Below are 24001 nucleotides of genomic sequence, written 5' to 3'. Positions count from 1 at the left end.
ATCAGGATCAATGGCCGATTTCGAAACACTGCTTCATGAAGCTCTGAATCTTTATGAATCTTTTGTTTCGAATCAGGGATTCAGAGCATGTATCAAACTGCCAAAGTCATGTGATTTCAGTAAATGAGGCTTCATTGCGTCATCACGTCAACAGATTGAAATTGGTTCACCGGTAGAGGACGATGATAAAGTGAAAGTGAAAAGAGAACTATTGAACAAGTTGCTGTGGGCTTTACCTGATCTCTGATCAGTTTTATACATTTGTAGATGTTTTAATTAGACATTAGAATAATTAAAATGAATGATGGTAGTTATTAATCTCTTATTTGCCTGTTTATCTTGAGCCATTGAACAGAGAAACAAGCCTTGAAAACTGATAAAAGAACACATATTATACACATACTCTATATTTAATCTTATTAGATGATTAGTTAATTGCATTTGATAGATTTTACTTTCAATAAAACATTTGCAATACATTTGTAAAAGGTGTTTTATGCATGTTTGGGCTGAGTTTTGTTGCATTTACACTGTTCTGACCACTAGGGGTCACTGTGGAGACAGGTGTCAGATTGTTTCGAAGCCTCGACACATTACGACACATTTGCTTCAGCTGCTTCAGTGTTTCACGAAGCCTCGATCTGCCCATCACTAGCTAGAGTAACAGGTAGGGTTGTGAAGATTATCACACAAGTTGACGTACACTAGACATACTAATACACATCGACAGGACCAGACAAGGGAGTGCAGGAGAAGAGAGTCTTTATAGAGAGTGCAGGTAATGATGTGCAGGTGTGGATCAGGAGGGATGCTGGGAAATGTACTGTGGGGAAGGTGACTGAGCTGGTGGCTGATAAGCATGCATAGTAGGAATATTATTAGATACTTTCACTTGTCTACATTGGGAGCTTAACCCTCTGGAGTCTGAGGCTGATTTGAGGCCTGGAGAAGTTTTGACATGCCCTGACATTTGTGCTTTTTGTCAAGAATAAAAAGCCCAAGTTCCTGGAGTTGAAGAAGTCATTCAAAATAAAAGTTTTGTTTTAAAGAGATCTGGCATCAACAGTGTTGGGGAAGCTACTCTGAAACTGTAGTTTGCCGAACTACAAGCTACTTATAAATTAAAGTAGTTAAACTACAGTCAAGCTACCCTTCTGAAAAAGTAGTTAGCTACACTACAAGTCACTAACAAAAAGTAGCTAGCTACATTGAAACTACTTTTAAGTAAATGTTTGGGGTTTAAAACAACGCAATGCACTACAGTTGTTATTTCAAAGTGTACCATTTTATTTTGTTGTGTATATCAAAAGATACAATACTCAAATGTAGCCTATATCTCTGACTGTCAAAGTACCAAACTGCTACAAATGTCACACCAATGCAGGCCCGGTTCTACGCACTTAAGCACCCTCAAACACAAGCAAAAGCAAGAGCACCCTCAGCTGATACTGTAATAATATCATATTGGCGAAACAGATTTGGCAAATGCTCCAGTGCCTATTTGTGTTTGCCTATTTGAAGTGATATTTTTTTGAAAACACACTCGAACTGTTCGGTTCGTGTGTGCATCGCACGGTTCGATGCATGCGCAATGTATCGCGCGAACATACATAAAGACAATAAAAGTGGAGTAGTGCTGCAGAGATGGCAAGTGGAGGAGATAAAGCAGGCTGCCTGGAGTTGGCGGATGCGCCCATGTCGTTCAAATCCGGTGTGTGGGAACATTTTGGATTTCATGTTACTTACGATAACGAAAGTATAGCCAGAATTGTCAACTTTGTCTTTTTAACTGCAGAGACAATAAATACTAAACTGGAGTGGCAGTTTTTTTAGCTAAACATTCACAGTATCCAAAAATCAAATTACAACCGGCTGAAATGTTTTGAAATCACTTGTACCCTACCTGATTGAAAAAATCCAGACTTTCACTCGATCTGCCTGTGTCCGTTTGAGTCTTTTGCGCGCTATAGTCACTCGTTAACGTTGGCCGGCAGAAACGCGCCGCGGTGTTTGTCGTTGAGTTGTATAGGACATGAGCTGTTGGCACAACTTGCATCATACGTTTTTGGATCATCTTTTACAATTTCAAAGTGCATCCAATTCTACACTTTAGATTCTCTTATCCCAGACATTGTTAAAGATTTAATCCCTGCCGCCAAGATGCTCCTCTGTCAGTCACGGATCATAGAAGTGAAATTTGAATCTGTCACAGGGGTGGTTGGATTTATTCACACACATTAAAAATATTTATTAAAAGCTTCTTTCTTGTCACATTTTATTTACAGCATTAACATAATAGGTTGTATAACCTATTGGGAGAGATCAGTACATCTGTGGAAAATCAGATATTGAGCACCCCCATATCTCGTTTCATAACACCTCTGCGAAGATTCGACTGTGAGATTGGTGGTCGAATCAGGCTCCTCCTATCGAAAATCTCACCTAGCTTTTACTCAGAGATGGTCCCAATAATGTGCTTAAATTGCATGATTACATTAAAAAAATGTTAATACTGTATCCTAAATTGTGGATAATTAAGCTAATAAGCTATATATCTTATGCTGAAGGAAATTTCTGGAGTGTTAAAGATTAAAAGAAAAAATAACAACAAGAACCGTACAGAACCGAAAACCGTGACCCTAAAACCGTGATACGAACCGAACCGTGGGTTTTGTGAACCGTGCCACCCCTAGTAGATTGGTAATAAAAAATCTGTACTACTTTTTCCTCTCGTTACTTTATTTTAATGCATTTCTGTACATGTTAAGATATACGTAGTTTACTTCAAGTGCTCTGTCTCTTTTTTCATGAATGATGCCCCATTCACAAATAAATCTCTCTTTTGAGTCGATTCTGTTCAAAGACTAGAACTGCGTTCCAGTTCTTTTTGTAAATGCCCTTCCCTCGCTAACTTCCCTCAGTCTCGTTGACTCGGATGTACGTCACTGCTTATGTTGCACGAGTGCCCCCTACTGGCGGAACCTTTGCAATGGGCTGAACTGGAACGTCCTAAGCCCTCGATCACTTGGAATCCACAATGGAGCTGATTTATTATTTATTTTTTCCCCTTACAAAATTGTTTAATACAGCATTCTATATGTATATATGTGTGTTTTAAATGTTTAAAAAAATAATTAATATATCTTAGAGTTGTTTGTGGTGGGGTAAATTAAACGCGATATGCGGTGACGTCATAAACGTGTTGCATGAAGTAGACTCGTTCCCTCAGTCAAAATCAAGAGAGCGAGGGTCTGTCCATATAAACTTCCCCCGTTCACTTCACGAAGTGGAACTCACTTCAAAATGGCGGCAGTGATTCCGCCGAGGGGAATTGTTTATGGAAGTTTGCGAGTGCGTGTCTAAAACTAGAGTGTAACGCAGCCTTGATCAAACAAGTTGGTAAAACTGTCTAAATTGGTTCGCGAATCAGTTTGAATGATTAATTTCCTGCACGCACTGAATCGTCTGAAGCGGTTTCTCACTCGGAGCGTTGAATAAAGTGGCAGTGGATCTACAGTCAATTAAAAGCAAATCTGCAAATGCATCCAATTGTTTGCCAGCGATGAAGATCTTTATTAGTTGATCTGCGTATGCTGTCTGTGTTCAATTCATACAGCCAATAGCCAGCATTTTACAACCAAGCAGATTATTCCTACGCCACGATAACAAAGTATGTAGCAATTCTTTACCATTTTCATGAACATATATCTTAATTTATACATTAAATAAGCTACCATTGTTCAGAGAGTATGATGGTAATTTGTGGATAGCCTATTGCGCAGTGGCGGCGCCGACGACCTGTTCGTCTTGAAAATGAACGCCTTTGCGTAGACACAATTAACCAGTTTACTCGCGCCTGCTGAAATATATTTGATTACATTTTGGAGAACAGACCGAAGAAGATCCGTCAATGTGTATTTGATCATTGTTTGTGATCAGATGTTCAGAGGTTATGAGCGCGAGCACACAGAGTTTCTCTCTTCTTTCAAATGTAGCTGTATACGTTATTGTAGCAAAAGACATGCAATGATATTTGGGCTACAGATGCCAGAAATAATGCTTGTCTCTTCTGTGTTTGTTGCAAAGATGCTAATTATGATAATAATTTAAATATCTAAATAATGCAATTATATATATATATATATATATATATATATATATATATATATATATATATATATAGTAACTAGGAACGAGCTATTTGAGTAGATTTTCATTGTATACTTTTTACTCATACTCGAGTAACTATTAAGATTATTTTACTTTGAGTAAATATTTCTATAAGTAGGGTACAACGGGGCTAAAGGCTGTTTAATATAAAATAATTAATTTGTGTTCAATAAATATACTATCATTAAAATAGGCCTATGTTAATATAAAAATCTATTTTAAAAAATACATAAACAAAATTACTTTAAAAAGTAAAGATTCTGAAAGCATTGAAGGAGATCCCATAATATTTAGATTATATATATATATATATATATATATATATATATATATACATTTACAGTAGTATCAATAAATTATATTTTATTATGAAATGATAATATATTTTTTTAATTTGATTGTTTCATTGAATATGGGTATTATCTCTAAGATGGATACCCAATCTGATATGATATTTGCTATGTGAATCTACCATTTCATGTTATGAAATGGAAAAGTCAGCCAGCGATTCATTATCATGTTAATTATTGTGCCTTTTCCCCGAACAGCAGTGGCGCTCTTTACCCCAAATACCAGACTTTTACATATTCTTCTGTTATTGAAAAACTGTTGCTTGAATTACCTTGAACAAAACTGAAAATCATTAAGAAGACCTTTGTCTGAAAATACAAACATTAATGAAATTGATTTTTATTTGCTACTTAAATCAACAACATTTAAAAAAAACATCAAATATTAGATCAAACTACCTCAGAATTAACTTTGCGTCACTGCCCGCGATCACGTCAAGGATCTACGGAAGAGGATTAGGGCCAAGAAATAATAAAAAAATAAAACCATCTCGAGATTAAAGTTGTAAAATTTCGAGAAAAAAGTCAAAATAAAATGTTGAGAATAAAGTCATTAAATTACGAGAAAAAAGTCAAAATAAAATGTTGAGAATAAAGTCATTAAATTGCGAGAAAAAACTCTTTAAATTTCGAGAAAAAAGAAGTCGAAATAAAATGTTGAGAATAAACTCGTTAAATTACGAGAAAAAAGTCGTTAAATTTCAAGAAAAAAGTCGAAATAAAATGTTGAGAATAAACTCGTTAAATTACGAGAAAAAAGTCGTTAAATTTCGAGACAAAAGTTGAGATAAAATGTTGAGAATAAACTCATTAAATTACGAGAAAAAAGTCATTCGATTATGAGAACAAATTTGTTAAATTATAACATTTTTCTCATAATTTAACTAATTTGTTCTCGTAATTTAACGACTTTTTTCTTGAAATTTAACGCGTTTTTTCTTGAAATTTAACAACTTTAATCTCGAGATGGTTTTATTTTTTTATTATTGCTTGGCCCTAATCCTCTTCCGTAAGGATCAGTCAAATTTGCATGTGCATTCTGAAAAGCGGATATAAAGCAGAAAGTGCTGCGGCAAGTTTTTGTGCCATCTAGTGGTTTAGAGGAAAATAAAATCAAAGGCACCTTTAGCCCCGTTCTACCCTACTTGTACTTTTACTTGAGTACAGGTTCTTGATACTCTACCCACCTCTGGATACAGTTGTTAAGTGCACGGCTGGTATGAGACTTCTCGAATCCCCCGATGAACATAACGGGGCCGACGTGCAATTCCTAACTAAGTACAGTTTTTGTACGTTTTTGAATTCAGACAAAAGGCTGAATTCAAGTTTAAAAGTTTGTAGGCAGTATAGAAATACATCCTATTCGTGCCGATGCATCCGTCCACACGGACGAATAATAAAGAGTTATATACAAATAAAAGGCCAGTTCATTAAAACAGTATAAAAATAAAGAAAAATAGCCAGAACCAACCCATCTACACAGACTGGCACAGCATGAGGCCAAATCACAGCAGAGAGGCAATCGACAGGAGGTACGGGGCCGGGCAGCCTTCGGCCTATTTATTTTCCTATCATCACATTAATTTACCTATTCATTTATTCATTCATTCATTCATTCATAATTTCTGCAGGTTTGTTCCTCCAAACAAGTCCAGGATTCTGCGGTGAAAAATAAAGGTACGAGGAGGAGCTCAGCGAGGGGACGAGGCGAGAGAGGACACACTAGATGTTTTCGCTAGATTTGTAAGCTACCTGATCAGAAAAGTCATTTATTAGGAACATTTTACTGGGGCACGTTCAACGCTCCTGGTGTGAAAAGAGAGAGACCGTGGAGTGATAATTATAAAATGATGTTTCACAGGTGTAACTGAGTAATTAACTTATCATTCACAAATAAATAAAAATGAAACAAACAAAATTAATCTTTTTAACACATTTATTATCCTCCATTAAATATTTCGGTAACACTTTACTTGAAGGGGTGTGCATAAGACTGACATGACACCTTCATAATCTTGACAGGACACATGTCATGAATATGAAGGATGTTTTATGCATGTTTATGTCACTGTCATTAAGTGTCATTCGCTCAATTATGTCATTTTTAATGCAAAGATGACATTGTTTGAGATGTCCGAGTTATGACAACTTGACATAAACCAATACATCATAACCTGTCAGTGTCTTTGTCATGACAACTTGACATCATTTAGCTTTATGGGTTAACATTACATTAAACTGTCATGTGGTTGGTTTTGACATTGGCTGTCATGAGGTCATTATAATAGTGTCATAAATATGTATCTTGACCTCAAGTAAAGTGGTACAAATTGAACTTGTCATTAAAATGTCATTAAGTGACAATACTCTGACAAATAATATTATAACAGCGTCATGACTATTTTTCATTTCATGTTTTTTTAAGTTTCCTCCAACAGACGGTCAGATAATAGACCATTTCAAACTTCTTAAAAAGATGACACTGTTATAAAATAATGGTAACACTTTATTTTAGGGTCTTTTAACTAGTTGCTTATTACTATTAGCATTCATATGGCTAAAATATTGGCTGTTTATTAGTACTTATAAAGCAGATATTAATGCCTTATTCTGCATGATCTTATTCTACATTCTTAACCCTACCCAATACCTAAACCTAACAATTAACTATAATAAGCAGTAAATTAAGAGTTTTTTGAGGGAAAAGTCATAGTTAATCATTTATATACCGTAAAACTTCAAATAATAGCCGAGTCCCAAATAGACGCCTGTCTCTTTTAAACGCCTGGTGTGACGACAGGTTTGGGTAAATAAAGGCCGGTCTCAAATAGAGGCCTGGTCTGTTTTTTTAGTATCGGGTTGTATTTGATCTTCTGAAACCCGTCAGATCGTCTGTTCTATGTTTTGCTTAGATTTCACGTGACAGACACAACAACAGTTCATGAACGACTCATCACTATGGCAACATAACAAAGAGGTTAACGAACTTTCTTTTAGTCTTCAGTTTTTCTTAATTCTCTCAATACCACCATGGAGACAAAAAGAAAAAAGTATGATTTGACATTTAAGCTGACAGTTGTCAAATTTGCCGAACAAAATTCGGGAGAAGCAGCGGCAAGACATTTCTCGGTTGATCCAAAGAGAGTGCGAGAATGGCGTAAAAATAAAGCTGAACTGCAACGTCTGTCCGAGGAAGACGACAAAAGGGCCAGACTGCGAGGTGGAGGGAGGAAGAAGGCCAGTGAAGAGCTGGAGGTGTGCGTGTGTGAGTGGATCCACAGCATGCGGGCAAAGCATCTCAGAGTCTCACGTAAAATGATCAGGGCCAAGGCAAAAGAAGTGTATGCAACAGTGAGTGACGGCAGGGATGAGGAGAGTTTTACTGCGAGCGCTGGCTGGCTGGACAAATTCCTGAGGCGCAAAGTCAGAAGACGCACAACTGTGGCCCAGAAAGACGCCAAGCACTTCACTGAGAAACTGGTAAATTTTGTCACATATACAACGCGGATTATTAAGGCAAAGAAAATACAGCCGAAAAACATTATAGCCATGGACGAAACAGCGGTGTGGTTTGATATGGTGGGCTCTACAACGGTGGATGCAAGAGGTGCACGCAGTGTTCCACTGAAAACCACAGGCCATGAGAAGAGCCACTTAACTGTGGTGTTGGCTGCGAAAGCAGACGGGACCAAATTGAAACCTTACATTGTCTTCAAAGGGGGGATCAAGGAGGTGAAATTAATGCAAAATATCAGTGGGGTGGTGGTGGCCACGTCCAAAAATGGATGGATGAACGAGGAGCTGACTGCAGACTGGCTTCAGAGAGTGGTGGGAAAGCTCAACTTCGCCCCTCGTCTCCTAGCCTGGGATTCATATCGCTGTCATATCAGCGCAGCGACCAAAGCTGAGCTCAAAAGGGGCTACAACATAACCACGGCTGTGATACCCGGTGGCTGTACAAAGTACATACAAGCCCCTGACGTCGTATGGAACCAACCATTCAAAGCCAGCCTGCACGAGTCCTATGACAACTGGATGGCAGGGGATGTGGACAAAGAGTACACAGCTGGAGGAAATATGAGGGCCCCAGCTCGTCGCTTGTTGGTTTCCTGGGTACTTCAAGCGTGGGAAAAGCTGGATACGGAGCGGCTGAAAAATTCCTTTATGGTATGCTTGCGCGCGCGCGCGTGTGTGTGCGAGGGAGAAAGAGGAGATAATATATTTCATTAACTTCGGGATGTTATCCTTAGGTATGTGGCCTGACAGTAGCTTCTGATGGAAGTGAGGATCACCTTATCCATTGTTTCAAAGAGGGAGAGCCGTGCGCATCTGGGCGAGAGCTGTTAGTGCAAGCAAGGCAGGCAGAGTTAGCGGAGGCTGGAGAGGGAGAAGTGGAGGAGAGCGACGTGGAGGAGGAATTCGCCAATGAACTTGTAATTGAGGATCACGGGGATGATGATAGTGATGAATAGAGTAATTTTCTATCACATGATTGCAGTTGTTTTACAGGGTAGCCTTCATTCTTTCTTGTTGATATGTTTCGGGCAACAAGTTCATATGCTCGATGGATTTTAGCGGTAACTTATATTGTTCTGCCCATTGCTGTCACATCGTTTCGTTTTTTATTTTTTATTTTTTATGCTGCCGATAGCCAAAGACATTTCTTACATTAAATGATTTGTTAAACACATTCAAATTAATTATAAATAAAACGTAATATAATGTGGTAACCTCCTACTGTCATGCTTGAACATCTCAACACTAAATTAAAGGCCTGTCTCTTATAGACGCCTGTCTCAAATACAAGCCGGTGCAGTTCGGCAATTTGGGTAAATAGAAGCCCGGGCTATTATTTGAAGTTTTACGGTATGTGTTCCCTATACTGAAGTGTTACCAAAATAATGTAATGTAATGTTAACCCATAAAGCTAAGTAGTTTTTTAAGTTTGATAATTAATCTGCTATGTCATGTTTATGACAGGTTATGATGTTTTGCTAATGTCAAGTTGTCATGACAAAGACACTGACAGGTTATGATGTGTTGGTTTATGTCAAGTTGTCGTAACAAAGACATCTCAAACAATGTCATCTTTGCGTTAAAAATGACATAATTGAGCGAATGACACTTAATGACAGTTGACATAAATATGCATAAACCCTCCTTCATATTCATGACACGTGTCATGTCATGATTATGAAGGCGTCATGTCAGTCTTATGCACACCCCTTCAAGTAAAGTGTTACCATCATTTCTAATGGAAAGTAAATGAATCAAAGTAGCTTGTTTCTTCTACATTGATTCTTCACATGCTGGTTCATTTCACACACACATAGGGCTTCTTTTCATCACAGTCCACATCATTCCAGTTGCCATCTGTTGAAAGACAGAAAAAATATAGCCGTTTTTATCATTTGTGTATTATGGAAAAAACTAAATAATGTTTATTTAGTATGGTAGAGACGGAAATATTAGTATTTGATGTCTAGAAAACAATCAGCAACATGTTTCTTCACAAAACATTTTTAACTGTGATGAAAAAGTTATTTTCTAGTTTCTGGATATACAGTATGACATGAAGCAGTATCTGCTAATCTTCTGATGGTCTAACACAATTCAGATTGACGGATCATTTATCATGTTATTTCATGAGGATTAACAGAAGTTACTTACGGGCAGAGTTCATCTCAACGCAGCGCTCATCTTTACCGTAACTGGGTTGTCCAGGCGACCATATTTTATAGTTAATTTCGGTTCCATCACTCCAGAACCAATAAGCATACTATGAACAGAAGAGGGGAAAAAAACAGCATTGTGTTTATGTCCACAGCTTTACATGGCTTTGTTTTATCTTTATTTATCTAAAAGATGATTCCTCATGAACCCTAACCCCACTTTAAACATGTCAGAAATCTAAACAGAAATGAACAGAAATGATTTCACAGAAAGGGTATCAGTAAAGAATATGTAAGAAAGGGTTAAATCACTCAGTTATCTCTATCAGCCACACTATTTCACATCAAGTTTCACAATACAAACACTCAATCATCATGGTGAGAGGTGCCTCTCAAGGCTGCCAATGCACTAAACTAACTGTTCTAAGGAGCAAAAATAAATGATAAAAACACATCTATGTTTGTGTTTTGAAAAATGTATTAAATGAGTTAATGGTAAATGGCCAGTAGCACAGAAAGTATGTTGAAAAAAAATAATTGCATACCTGAGAAACTCTATGGAGTCCGATCCAGGTAGGTGTTGATGCATGAGTTGTGCGTCTAATCAGGTTCTTTATGAAAATGTACTCCTCATGGTTGTGTACAGAAGCAAGGTTCCCTTTATAATTGATCAAACACCCAAACTGTAGAGGCAGAGACATGAGCAAACACAATGAACATGTTAATTTGAATGAATATTCCAGAATCTGTGACATGTCTTCAGTTACCATGGAAACAGTGTTTACTCACTGTGCTGTTTATTTAAAGTTTATTATTTTACCTGTGAAATATAAAATCTGCCATTTGAGGTGGGACTACTTTTCTAGAAAAGGTTCTGGTTATACTGTATATAGATTAGATATAACTTCACATAGATAAAGTTTTTAAGTGATCCTCTCATGATAATATGAAATGTGTTGTGTCTGTATTTTCAGACCATTATGATGTTTCAGTATTATCACAATGATGTTTGTTCACATCCAAGAGATGAACTGACAGGTGTCACAGATGTTTACAGAGTTAATCCAAGAATATTCTTATATTATTTTAATGTCATATCAGAAGCTGAATGTATCATACCTCGGCTGAAGACCTTATTCGAGGATCATTGAAAAACTTGAAGCATCTGCATCCATAGGCAGTCCATCCTGTCTCACAGGCTGTTAAATGGAAGTTTTGTTTGTTATTATGTTGTTACCTTTAAAGGGATAGTTCACCCAAAAATGAAAATTTGATGTTTATCTGCTTACCCCCAGCGCATCCAAGATGTAGGTGACATTTTTTCTTCAGCCGAACACAAATGATGATTTTTAACTCCAGCCGTTGCCTTCTGTCAGTCTTATAATGGCAGTGGATAGGAACTTCATCTGTAAGAGTGAATAAACCTTGCTTAAACAAATCCAAATTAAACCCTGCGGCTCGTGACGACACATTAATGTCCTAAAACACGAAACGATCGGTTTGTGCGAGAAACCGAACAGTATTTATATCATTTTTTACCTCTAAAACACCACTATGTCCAACTCCGTTCAGCTTCCTGTTAGTGAGGTCTGATTGCGCTCTGACAACTGAAGTGATGTCTGACACTCATTAAAGTATATGCGCGAGACATCACTGCCGTTGTCAGAGCGCGATCAGACCTCACACACCAGAAGCTGAACGGAGTTGGACATAGTGGTGTATTAGAGGTAAAAAATGATATAAATACTGTTCGGTTTCTCACACAAACCGATCGTTTCGTGTTTTAGGACATTAATGTGTCGTCACGAGCCGCAGGGTTTAATTTGGATTTGTTTAAGCAAGGTTTATTCACTCTTACAGATGAAGTTCCTATCCACTGCCATTATAAGACTGACAGAAGGCAACGGCTGGAGTTAAAAATCATCATTTGTGTTCGGCTGAAGAAAAAATGTCACCTACATCTTGGATGCGCTGGGGGTAAGCAGATAAACATCAAATTTTCATTTTTGGGTGAACTATCCCTTTAATGACCTTTCATGTAATTAAATTAATAACTTTCATTTTAAGGTACACTATGTAACTTTTGGCCCTTTATCATTTAAAAAACAAAAAGGCATGCAACATTGTTTCAGTTGTGCTTTAGCTTCACATGACTGTGGAGATGAAGGCGACGCTTCACAAAAGATGCTGTACAGTGAACTCTGTTAGAGAGCTACATATGGCTGTCTGGTCCTGGAATTAAATACCTCAAAAAATTCCTTAATCACTGTGTTGCTTTTACAACATTTCAAATCCATCAGTTCTCGTCACCTAAAACTGAGCTAATGTTGATTCTTGTTTTATTACGAGCTCTGTCACATTCACTTCTCTAGCAGAATCTCCTCTGTTCGGTGTTTGTTTAAAACGGGCGATTCTCCAGAGGTTGGAGATTCAGTTGCTCCATCTCTTCCTTTCTTACTCTTGTAACAGCTAACCTGTGCCACCCCCACACCAGACACGCGTCAAAGCGGCCGGAGCAACTTTTCTCTATTTACGGATGTAACGAGACGCACAGGTGAGTGATGTATGTCAGAAAACTGTTCTGACAGGTCTAAAATATAAACACTTACCATTGTGAATCATGTTTTATAAGAAGGACTGAACATGTATTGACTCATTATTTAAATTTTGTTTATTTTGAACAAAAAAGCTACATAGTGTACCTTAAATAAACAAAGTATTTAAAATAGTTTCCAAGATGCTCTTTAGATCATTTTAAAGCATGCTGGAGAACATGATCATCAGGTGTTACACACACTTGTTAAGGTGGAAAAAATGCACAGGTTTTGGACTTTTGTACTGTACTAGACATACACACTGACAAGAATAGAAGACAAGAGAAGACTTACTGCCACAATCTTTATTCTTTTCAACAGGACGCGTTTCCACTTAAAAAGAAAGAAATACACATTAAAACAGAACTGCTAGCAGTAGTGCTACTACAACTACTGATAAATATATACTGCAAATTAACAGCCATATTTGGTGTTGTATATTATTGTCAAAATTAATAATATAATATCATTCATAAGAATCAACAACTTTAACTGATATAATGATATAATTATTGTTGTTTTATTGTCTTAATATTATCATAATAATTCAGAGACAAACTTATACTGTATTAGATCATTTCTGCTTCTGATCAGGCATTTCAGAGTCCCAGATGTGCTTCAATTCATGTTAAAATAACAGTTCTGATGTGAGACGTGGAATAATAGTATTACCTGAAGCATTCAAAGCGACCAAAAGACCGAGAGACAGATAGACAGTCCAGACCGCCATCGTTTCTCAGAGAACACTGGAACTCTGACTAGATTAAAAACACAATTATACACAAATAATTATTACAAAGATTTGTATTTTTGTGATATGAATCAGTAGATCAATGTGTACAAACTATGTTTTTATATAGTTTGTACTTGGTGGATCACAGAGCCAGTGCAAGATGAGCATTTGTGGTTAAAGAGATTTTTTATTTTTTTTTCAGGACATGAGCAATTGTTTCTCTAGATATGACCCGTATTCCTCATCTGGGATCATGTTGTCAGGGATCTGTGAGGGAGGACTCAAACGCAGGATAAATGTTACAGGTTTATTGAGAAGACAAGATGCTAGACAAGATATTGAGGAGAGGAGGCGAACACAGTCCAAACAGCAGGAAGGGAATGAGGCACAATGACAGGCCGGCTGAGAGAGCGACCCCTGAGTCCAACCCAGGTTGGCAGGAGGTTGGAGAGCAGAGATGGTATGACAGTGCAAGACAGGAGAGAAACAGCATAGCCCAGGCAGGAACACACTGTTTGAGGAGATAGTCACTCGTGGACTCACAGGCACTGCACAGGTCTGGCTGTTTGGTAGGACGGAAAAGCGGCCAGGGAAGCTTAGCCTGCTGGACAGGGCAGGGGGAGACCAGAGAAACAGTACCAGGACTTGACAAGACAGGTTAGAAGTTAGATGGTTAGGAACAAGGCATGACTACAATGACAAATGGATACAAGAAACTCCTACAAAAATGCTATAAGCTTTAATGAACAAAAGACTAGTACACAGTGGCACGAGGTTTAACAAACTGCTTTAACAAACGAACAGGTGACAACACTTAGACTAACGAGGACTCAACAAGAAAGGGAGCAGGGAACATACACAGGTGAGAACACTCATTACAAACGAGGACTGAACAACGACTAAACAAGAGGGCGTGGTAACTGGAAACAAGGAGGAGGGAACAGAGGAGCACATGGCAAACACAGACACAGAAAAAGCCATGTGCTCAGACACAACACAAACAAGGCTGTCAGGGCAGAACCCTGACACATGTAGAGTTCTTTGAAGCTGCATTTAAACTGTAATTTGGACCTTAAAGTCCATTATATAGACAAAAATCCTGGAATGTTTTCCTCAAAAACTATTATTTCTCTGTGGCATTGAGAATGGTATCGAATATCAATATTAGTGTAGAACATAGTAGTGTTCTGTAGCTTTAAATCTGAGCAGACTAAGATCCTAAAGTCAAGTCAAGTCAAGTCAAATTTATTTATATAGCGCTTTTTACAATTGGTAATTGTTTCAAAGCAGCTTTACATATTAGAAGCACAGAAAAAAGAGAAGTGGTTAAAAATAAGCTGTACAAGCAAGCTGTTACAGATCCCTTGTTCCCCTGGACTCCATTTCCCAAGATCCTCCTGTTCTCCACACCTGCACTCACTTCCCTCGTCAACTCCCCATCATCACTCATCACCTGCACCTGGACTTGATTATCCTCACTGCCTTTATATTGCACTCACTCCATTCACTCCTCGTCGGTTCTCTGTTTATGTTAAGTGTATGTTTGGTGCCTCCTGCCTTGTTTAAAGTATAGACGTATATGTATTGTGGAAATCCGTATCTGCCTCGTCTCTCTACACCAGTACACGTTAGTGATGGGCATTCCGGCTCTTTTTTGTGAGCCGGCTCGTTTGACTCAGCTCACTGAAAAGAGCCGGCTCTTTAAATAATAAATGTTTTAACTATGACTTGGACTATGATAGGTGTGAAAACAATTTGTGAAATTGTGAGACATTGCGAGTATGATTTCATTTAATAATTTAATTAGAACTGTTTTCACACCTATCATAGTCAAAATCATAGTTTATTATTTAAAGAGCCGGCTCACGAAACGAGCCGGCTCTTCAAACGAGCCGGCTCACGAAAGAGCCGGAATGCCCATCACTAGTGTGTGCGCCTAGGCTTATATAATTATATTTTTTTGTGTTGTTCTTTGAATTATTAGTCTATTGTTTTAAATAAAATTAAAATCATTCATTACATAATGATTGAATTTCTATAGGCTTTATTTTTAAAAATAGAGTCGGCTCTTCAGATATGTGAGCCGGCTCCCGACGTTCACGTAAAAGAGCCGGCTCTTAGAGCCGGCTCGTTCGCGAACGACCCATCACTAGTACACGTAACAGAAGAACCGACCTTAAACCGACTGGATTTCCACAAGAAAAAAAAAAAAAGGAAAAGGAAAGAACATGGACTCGTGGACTTTCCCCGGCTCCCTGGATCCAGCTCCTCCAACGCCTCTCACCCTGACAGCCAGCGATCGCCTTATCGGGCTCCTGCAGGTAGGTCGTTCGCTGGAGAGGTATGTGGAGGAGTTCGTTGAGCTCGCTTATTTGTCGGACTGGCCTGAAGCAGTTTTGATCTCCCTGTTTTTGGATGGATTGGATGACGACACTATCCGTTTTGATGAACCTGTTTTTTTGTTTCTCCTTAAGCGTAACTATCAATTTAATTTTGTGGTTAAATGGCTCCAAATTCTATGTGGATAGGGTTCAGGATAAGTGTTGTCCAGTCCATCCAGAAACACGGTTGGCCGGGCCAGTCAGTCAATCTCCGGCTTCCTCCGCATACCCTTCCAGCGAACTCCCTGCCTGCCCCATGCTGGACCCACATTCCTCTACTGGGCCCAGAAAGCGGAGGAGGAGGAAGAAAGCGGCTCCAGTCTCTCCAGAGCCCGCTCCAGTCTCTCCAGAGCCAAGTTCTCCAGTCTCCGCCGCCGAGCCTGCATCTCCAGTCTCCGCCGCCGAGCCTGCATCTCCAGTCTCCGCCGCCGAGCCTGCATCTCCAGTCTCCGCCGCCGAGCCATGTGAAGCTTGTTGCGTATGGTGGAGATGAGATCCAAACTGCTGGTTCAACCATGTTATCTTGCAATCCGAGTGACCAGACCTACTCTCTACAGTTCTACGTAGTGCGAAAAAATGTACAGCCATTGCTCGGACTGTCTGACTGTCTTCGGATGGGCCTTATTTCTCTCAATAATGCAGTCCACCAGGTCAGTGTAAAAGAAAACTCAAGTTTTGTCCAGCAGCTTAACACAGAATATGCAGATCTTTCCAAGATGAAATAGAAAAGCTTCCTGTAACATACTGCATAAAACTAGACAAAGAATTTCAACCTGTCATCCATCCAGCATGCAGAATTCCTGCAGCAATGCAACACAAGGTAAAAGCAGAGTTGGAAAGAATGGTCGCTATGGGCGTGATTACTCCTGTATCTGATCCAACCGATTGGGTGTCATCTATGGTGGCGACTCACAAGAAAAACTCAGATGAAATAAGACTGTGCATTGACCCTAGGGACCTAAACAAGTTCCTAAAACGTCCGCATCACCCCATGCGCACAGTGGAAGAAGTGGCAGCGCAGATGCCAAACTCCACACTGTATTCTCTGTGCTTGATGCAAAAAGCTCCTTTTGACAGATTTTGCTGGATCACAAGTCCTCCCTACTGACTGCGTTCAGTACGCCATTTGGAAGATTCTGATTTCTCAGGATGCCCTTTGGCATTAATTCGGCCAGCGAGGTCTTTCAGCACGCTATGGAACAGACCTTTGCTGGCTACCCGTGCACAGTCATAGTCGATTCGTATCGTAGGTAGAGTGTCAAAGTTAGAAATTCCAGTATTGTGACAACACATGAAATTATACATATAATTCCTTAACACAGCATTGTCACGCACACAGAAGAGGACAGATGAGGCGAGCAGCAAACAAGCAGTGCTTTATTGGAGGTATTAGAGAACAGGCTAAAAGTGAACAGGTAAGAGGAAACAGTCACTGAATGGCAGATGGTGAACTTAGCTGGTGGTAATACAGTCCATGTATTGCAGTGAAGACGGTGATGCAGGCTGAATGGAGAATCCAGGGAAACGACACAAGGAACAGAAGACAGGAGATAAATCAGGATCACTGATGGCCGATTTCGAAACACTGCTTCATGAAGCTCCGAATCTTTATGAATCTTTTGTTTTGAATCAGTGATTCAGAGCGTGTATCAAACTGCCAAAGTCCCGTGATTTCAGTAAACGAGGCTTCATTACATCATCACTGTACATTTCAAAACAGTTCGAAATTTCAATGGTTCACCGGTAGAGGGTGATGATAAAGTGAAAGTGAAAAGAGAACTATTGAACAAGTGTCTGTGGGCTTTACCTGATCTCTGATCAGTTTTATACATTTGTAGACGTTTTAATTAAGTTGGCTTGAAAAAGCCAACTTACTGTTATGCTATTTTCTTCTGAGACTAAAATTTCCAACTCTAACTCCTCCTAGAGCTTTAACTCTACATACTCCAAACTCGGGTCAGACCTTCAGACTGTTCTGACTTAGTGTGCTATATCTTTTCTAACTGATCCGACTTACGGTTTTCCTAAAAATGACTATTAAATCTTGGAAAAATCCCATTGACTTTCATTGACGGAATGTTAAAATGAGCCAAGACTTTCAAATTCCAACTGTCAAAATTCAAATTTAAACTACGGAATCCCATTAGACTCAAACTCAATTAGACTCAAGTGCCATTCTATGTACTATTTCTAATCCATTGAAACTCTCATAAATCTATCTATCTATCTATCTATCTATCTATCTACTAAAAACTACTAAACTAAAACTTTCAAACTTCAAACTTTCAAACTTTAAACTTTTAAAACTACTTCAAACTTTCTAGCTAGGCTTTTTCAAGCCAACTTAAAGTTTGTCTTCAAACTTTTTAATCTAGTTAGACATTAGAATAATTAAAATGAATAATGGTATAGTTATTAATCTCTTGTTTATCATGAGCCATTGAACAGAGAAACAAGCCTTGAAATTTGATAAAAGAACACATATTATACAGACACTCTATATTTAATCTTATTAGATGATTAGTTAATTGCATTTGATAGATTTTACTTTCAATAAAACATTTGCAATAGATTTGTAAAAGGTGTTTTTATGCATGTTTGGCCTGAGTTTTGTTGCATTTACACTGTTCTGACCACTAGGGGTCACTGTGGAGACAGGTATCAGATTGTTTCGAAGCCTCGACCTATTACAACACATTTGCTTCAATTGCTTCAGTGTTTCACGAAGCCTCGATCCGCCCATCACTAGCAAGAGTAACAGGTAGGGTCGTGAAGATTATGTACACTAGACATATTAATACACATCGACAGGACCAGACAAGGGAGCGCAGAAGAGAGTCTTTATGGAGAGTGCAGGTAATGATGTGCAGGTGTGGATCAGGAGGGATGCTGGGAAATGTAGTGTGGGGAAGGTGACAGAGCTGGTGACTGACAAGCATAGTAGGAATATTATTAGATACAAACATCTGGCTTGCATTTGTCCACATTGAGAGCTTAAGCTAAATTCTTAAAGCATCATTACATGCCAACTGGAGCTTTTTCATTTTAGTGTTACTATATTTACACCACAAGTAAGTGGTGAAAGAGAAGTAAAGTGTTATTTTAACATCATCTGTACACATATATAATTTACAAGCAGACATATTTGCCTGTCCATACATAGAGCTGTCTCTGTCAGGATTCTGAGAAGGAAGGACACAGATGCAGGTGATATTTTTTTAACAAAAGACAAAACACAAGATTTGGGTTATGCTGTCAATAATAGTTCTTAGAGAGAAAATCAGAATTGGCAAAAATCAGCACTGGCAGGTCACACTTACAAAAAAATATAGTAATCGGCCAAGATAACTGCAATCTGTGCATCTAATTAATCCATAACTGCTTCTCAATCAAAACGTAAGAAGTGCAAAAGTAACAAATATTTAAAAAATGTAACAAATATTTTCAAATGTCTCTAATCAAGCAGATTTGTACTTTATATGCACTAACAGTTCTCGTGTTACTGCGTCACTCCAGCAGCTAATGCAATTCACGGGAAAAAGCAAAAAACTCAAACTGTGAAACACGGGTCAAAGTTCACAAAAACAGTGATTGCATCCTTTAACCGACTTAAGCCCTGATAAACTTCATTGAGGTAACCTTCTCAACACCCGTCAAAAATAAAAGTCTTCCAAAAATAATCACTTTTCAAAATGACTTAATCATGTTCTGCTTGCATCATCGATGAGGTGTATCCTCCAACATTAGCTACTGTTGAATGCATTAAACATGTTAAGTGCTTCTGCATTGAGCATTTTAGCATCATTAATTCACCGAACAACATAAAACATAATCTACATTCTGAATAACCAAATAATAAAATAAAATCTAAGCTCTTTTCTGGGAATGTTCCAACAGAACTAATATTCCCAGAATGCCCCACAAATCAAAAATGACTAAATGGGTTTTAGTCGGCTAAAAGTGAAATAAATGTAAATGTGGAAAAGTCAAACCTCAGGAAATGTGCTCCGAACAGCAAACTGAGTGTTTCTGCTGGATAGTATATCAGAGATGTGTCTTGTTTTCTTGAACTCTTGATGTATTCTTTTTCCACTATATTGTGGGCTTAAATAAGTGTACTCATGTTACGTAAGATCCGTGTCAGCCAATCAGAAAGGATCTGCATGTTACTGAGATGTCTGATCTCTCTAAATCACATGACTCTCAGAAAAAAACACCACAGAAGTAATACCACAATTGTTCGAAGCCATGTATTTCATCTTTCAGATGTCTGCTTTAATCATTATCTAATAATTTGCAAAGGTATCATTGTGTAATGATTTTACTTGTTGAGGCATATGACTATTAAATAATTGTTAAGTAATAAATAATATTAGTAGGGTTGTCAACCATAATCATAACCACAATGATATATTACTCAATAATGACCTGGAAGCTGAAATACATGTCTTTGACCCATTAACACATTAATGTACACTATTAGTAAGGAATTGATACCTGATGACACTTTTAATAATTAGAAATTAACATTGTACATAATTCTTTAATCACCAGATATACTAAACAGGGTAATTTAGCATGAGAATGCAATTCCAAACAGGAATGGTGAAAGCTGTTAGTAAATCTGTTTCAGACCACGGATACTCCCACCCACACCGGTCCCGTTTGGGATGTTGATTCTCAGTTGATATCAGCAGAAAACAAGTTAGAAAGCTGATTCTGATCATGCAAGTGTGAATCTTTTACTACAGATTCATGCATTAAACACACAAACTTCATTGAGTTATTTCTCATTTTGAGTCACACTACACAAGCCACTGATCAGGACATGGACAGTCTCTTTAACAAATAAAGATCTGAAGGTAAATGTGGCTTGAACCAATTGCAAACATGACATGCAGTCAGCTCTCTAAAATTTGTTGGGTTATTTATTTTTTTTTTTTACCCATGTTCTGTCTTCTTCTAGCACTCTTGCTCTTCTTCACTGTAGTCTTTGTCTATCTCATCTCCGTTGGTGATTTCAACACGTTTTCTTCACCCCATGTATCCTCTCAATAAGCTCTGTTGTTGGTTACAAAACATTAAATTCAGGAACCTAACTTTCAAAACTTTTGCTCATCTCATGCTGAGTCAAGTCAAATACATTTGTTTCTACATTAACACCATTTTAAGGATTGCAGGTACTTTCTAAGCAGCTTTCAAACATATTTATATGGCTTTAACTTAAAAGCAAGCAAATAACATTTCTTTGCAAAAGGGGAATAACACATAAACTCACGCCATAGCGACGGCTTACACTCGACGCAGAAGTATAAATCAGCCATAATCTACTGGTCATAATGATTTCAGGAGAGTCCACAATAAATCGAAATATAATATTTATTCATCAGGTAAAAGTGTATCATGCAAATTACACAAATAACCAATTAGAAGCCAATTCAGAAATCATAAATACATGACAGTTGCTCAAAGATGACTCTAAGAGTAAAAATTGCATATAGACACAGTGGTGGATTTGTGTTTTTAAGACATTCACCCATCACTGCATGGGGGCTTCTGGCTACAGAAGATCCCACATGACTGCTTTGCACTTTCCCTTTAAATACCCAGACCAGAAAATAGGATTGTAAATATTTACTACACCAACACCTGTTCTGAGGGGAGAGGAGTGGGTTTTTCAACACCCAAAAGGAGGACAGAATTCTCCTTAGTTTTCAATCTTCTGCACAATACCAGTGACTGCTGTGAAATTGAAACCATTTTGCCAATCGCACTGAGACATTTAAAATGATACCACACATGAAAGGAAAAAACTATAGATCCACAAGATACATAGAATATTTGGAGAACTTTCAGTGACTTGAGTCAGGGGGAAAGGAAGGAGGGTGTGTCCAGTGTCAAACTGTATTCATATCAATATTATTATGAATAGATTTAAAATGTCTCTCATGGTTCATTATAGGCTCAATGTAAAGTATTTAGCAGATTCTGTTAGCACACCTGCTCTTAATAAGCAGAATAACTGAAAGACAGAGAGACAAGAAAAGAAAAAAAAGAGAATCATAAGAACTACAACTAATTTGAAGCCACAGCCTTTTGACCCCTTTCACAGTTTACAAACATGTTTCTATCATACCTGTATAGAAGTTCTTGCTGGGAATTAACAGGTTTTTATGTTTCATTGAAAATAAAAAAAAGTTTGTATTTACCATTATGGTGATCACTGTTAGTTTTAGTTGAGAGCTATACCCTTGACCCTAACATTTGTTCTTGGGCCGTGCGCTCTCTTGTCTGCATGTCCTGTTTTATGTTGGGAGCGTGGCATTCGTATCATGTCTAGTTCTGTTTCGGTTTCGTGACGGGATTCGGACACTCCCTGTCCTGTCTTTATTGTGAGCGGATGGCTGAGTGTACTTTAACTTGCCGTGTGTTCTTGTCTCATGTTTTGTAAAGCGCCTGGTCAGTTCTCTCATTGTCTTATTTTGTGTGAACACGTGGTTTATGGGTTATCTCATTAGCTGTGTGTTTATGTCTCGTTTTGTGCTTGTTTTTTGTTATGTTTGGTGTGAGCACATGGCTTGTCATTTGTTTCTATGCGCTCTCATGTCTATTGTCTTGACCCTGCCCACCTTGATAACTCATTATTGGTTGATTTGCCCCACCTGTCCTGTACAGGTGTTCGTTATTTTACCAACGAGTGATCCACGCTTTGGTATCCTTCATGCAGTGGAGCCACTGCAGAGGAGCGTGGTCCTAACAGAGGGTGAATTCCCGTCCCAGGAGATAATAACGGAGGGTGAGGACAGCCCACCTGATGGCCAAACACTCCTTCTCCACTGTGCTGTACTTAGTCTCTCTCTTAGAGAGCTTAGGACTAATGTACAGCACCGGCTGTTCCTCCCCCTGTCCGATGCATCAATCTGCAACACAAAAGGGAGAGAAAATCAGGAGAGTGAAGCAACGGCCCTGCCACACAGAGCAGCCTTCATCTGGGTAAATGCCTGCTGGCACGGCTCCATCAATTGAACCGTATCTGGTGCCTGCATATGCCGCTGCCAGTCATTACTAAGTATAATAATGTCATCCAAATATGCAGCAGCATATGCAGCATGGGGCCGTAACACCTTGTTCATCAGCCGCTGAAAGGTAGCCGGTGCCCCGAACAGCCAGAACGGAAGTGTAACAAATTGGTGTAATCCGAACGGCGTCGTGAAAGCTGTTTTTTCTTTGGATTGTTCCGGTCAAGCAATTCGTCAACCCTTGGCATTGGATATGCGTTGAACTTCGACACAGCATTCACCTTGCGATAATCCACACAGAACAGCACTGAGCCGTCTGTTTTGGGAACCAAAACTATCGGGCTCGCCCAGTTACTGTTGGATTCTTCTATTACCCCCATTTCAAGCATCGCACCTAATTCCTCCTGAACTTCTTTTTTCTTGTGTTCAGGTAAGCGTTATGGCCGGCTGCGAATCACCACGCCCGGCTCTGTCTCGATATGGTGCTGAATGACGTTTGTACGGCCAGGTAGGGGAGAAAACACGTCAGCAAACTCTGCCTGTAATCTGGTTAACACTCTGAGGTCTGAAAACGCGCCGGCGATTATTTTTGCAGGTTTTTTTTCACATTGCAGCAAAACAGACTTAAAATACTCCGTCATTTTTTGTCATAGAGACATAAGTAATATATCAATTGAAACTATAGAATATCTTCTTTTATTTGTATACACTCAGAGTAAAAACACAATGTTGTGCTTTTTGTAAAATAAAGAAAACTAACATGATGCGTGATTTCTCCTCTCCCTCTGAACGAAGTCCAATCTGATAGTTCTCAGAAAATGAACTGTAACTTAGTGAATACTAATCACAGAAAAGTTAAACTTATGTCTAAAAAAACGTTAAGATGTCAGGTTTTAAATCATTTAAGTCAAATCGAAAACAAACCTTCTGTGTTTATGTAATCTGTATGAAAAGAGAGCCATGTCAGAAGTCCGTGATTCAGCTCATTATCTGCTAATGCGGCCACGCCCACGGAGCCAGCGCTATTCAGACGCAAATTCAGAGGCAATACATGCATTCATCGTCTCAATCGTGTATTTATT

The 24001-nt window shown here is 38.6% G+C and overlaps 1 protein-coding gene and 1 pseudogene across 2 annotated transcripts; both read right to left on the bottom strand.

The window, feature by feature from the left end:
- Positions 1 to 24001, bottom strand: part of LOC125278694 — a 368525-nt pseudogene that overhangs the window by 102497 nt on the left and 242027 nt on the right.
- LOC125248202 (galactose-specific lectin nattectin-like) lies at positions 9735 to 20139 on the bottom strand. 2 transcript variants are annotated; one of them, XM_048159929.1, is made up of 7 exons: positions 19893 to 20139; positions 13459 to 13544; positions 13081 to 13119; positions 11312 to 11391; positions 10738 to 10875; positions 10191 to 10299; positions 9735 to 9893 (listed from the first exon to the last, which is right to left on the bottom strand). In XM_048159929.1, exons 2-7 carry the CDS (start codon positions 13514 to 13516, stop codon positions 9835 to 9837), a joined length of 483 nt encoding a protein of 160 aa, XP_048015886.1. In that variant the 5' UTR covers positions 13517 to 13544; positions 19893 to 20139; the 3' UTR covers positions 9735 to 9834. The 2 variants fall into 2 exon arrangements, with proteins under 2 accessions (XP_048015886.1, XP_048015877.1); XM_048159920.1 differs by having other exon boundaries at positions 13459 to 13540; positions 19893 to 20023.

Source organism: Megalobrama amblycephala, linkage group LG1 (assembly GCF_018812025.1).
Source record: "Megalobrama amblycephala isolate DHTTF-2021 linkage group LG1, ASM1881202v1, whole genome shotgun sequence".
In the NCBI taxonomy this organism is placed as follows: domain Eukaryota; kingdom Metazoa; phylum Chordata; class Actinopteri; order Cypriniformes; family Xenocyprididae; genus Megalobrama; species Megalobrama amblycephala.
This window is presented reverse-complemented; position numbering and strand designations above follow the sequence as displayed.

Bases quoted from the DNA above. Each gene is read 5' to 3' on its own strand.
- LOC125248202 (XM_048159929.1), bottom strand. From the start codon at position 13,516: ATGGCGGTCTGGACTGTCTATCTGTCTCTCGGTCTTTTGGTCGCTTTG. The intron at 10,300-10,737 runs GTATGCAATTAT...TTCTGTTCATAG, and splicing joins GACTCCATAGAGTTTCTCAG to TATGCTTATTGGTTCTGGAG. The intron at 9,894-10,190 runs GTAAGTAACTTC...GTCTTTCAACAG, and splicing joins CGTTGAGATGAACTCTGCCC to ATGGCAACTGGAATGATGTG.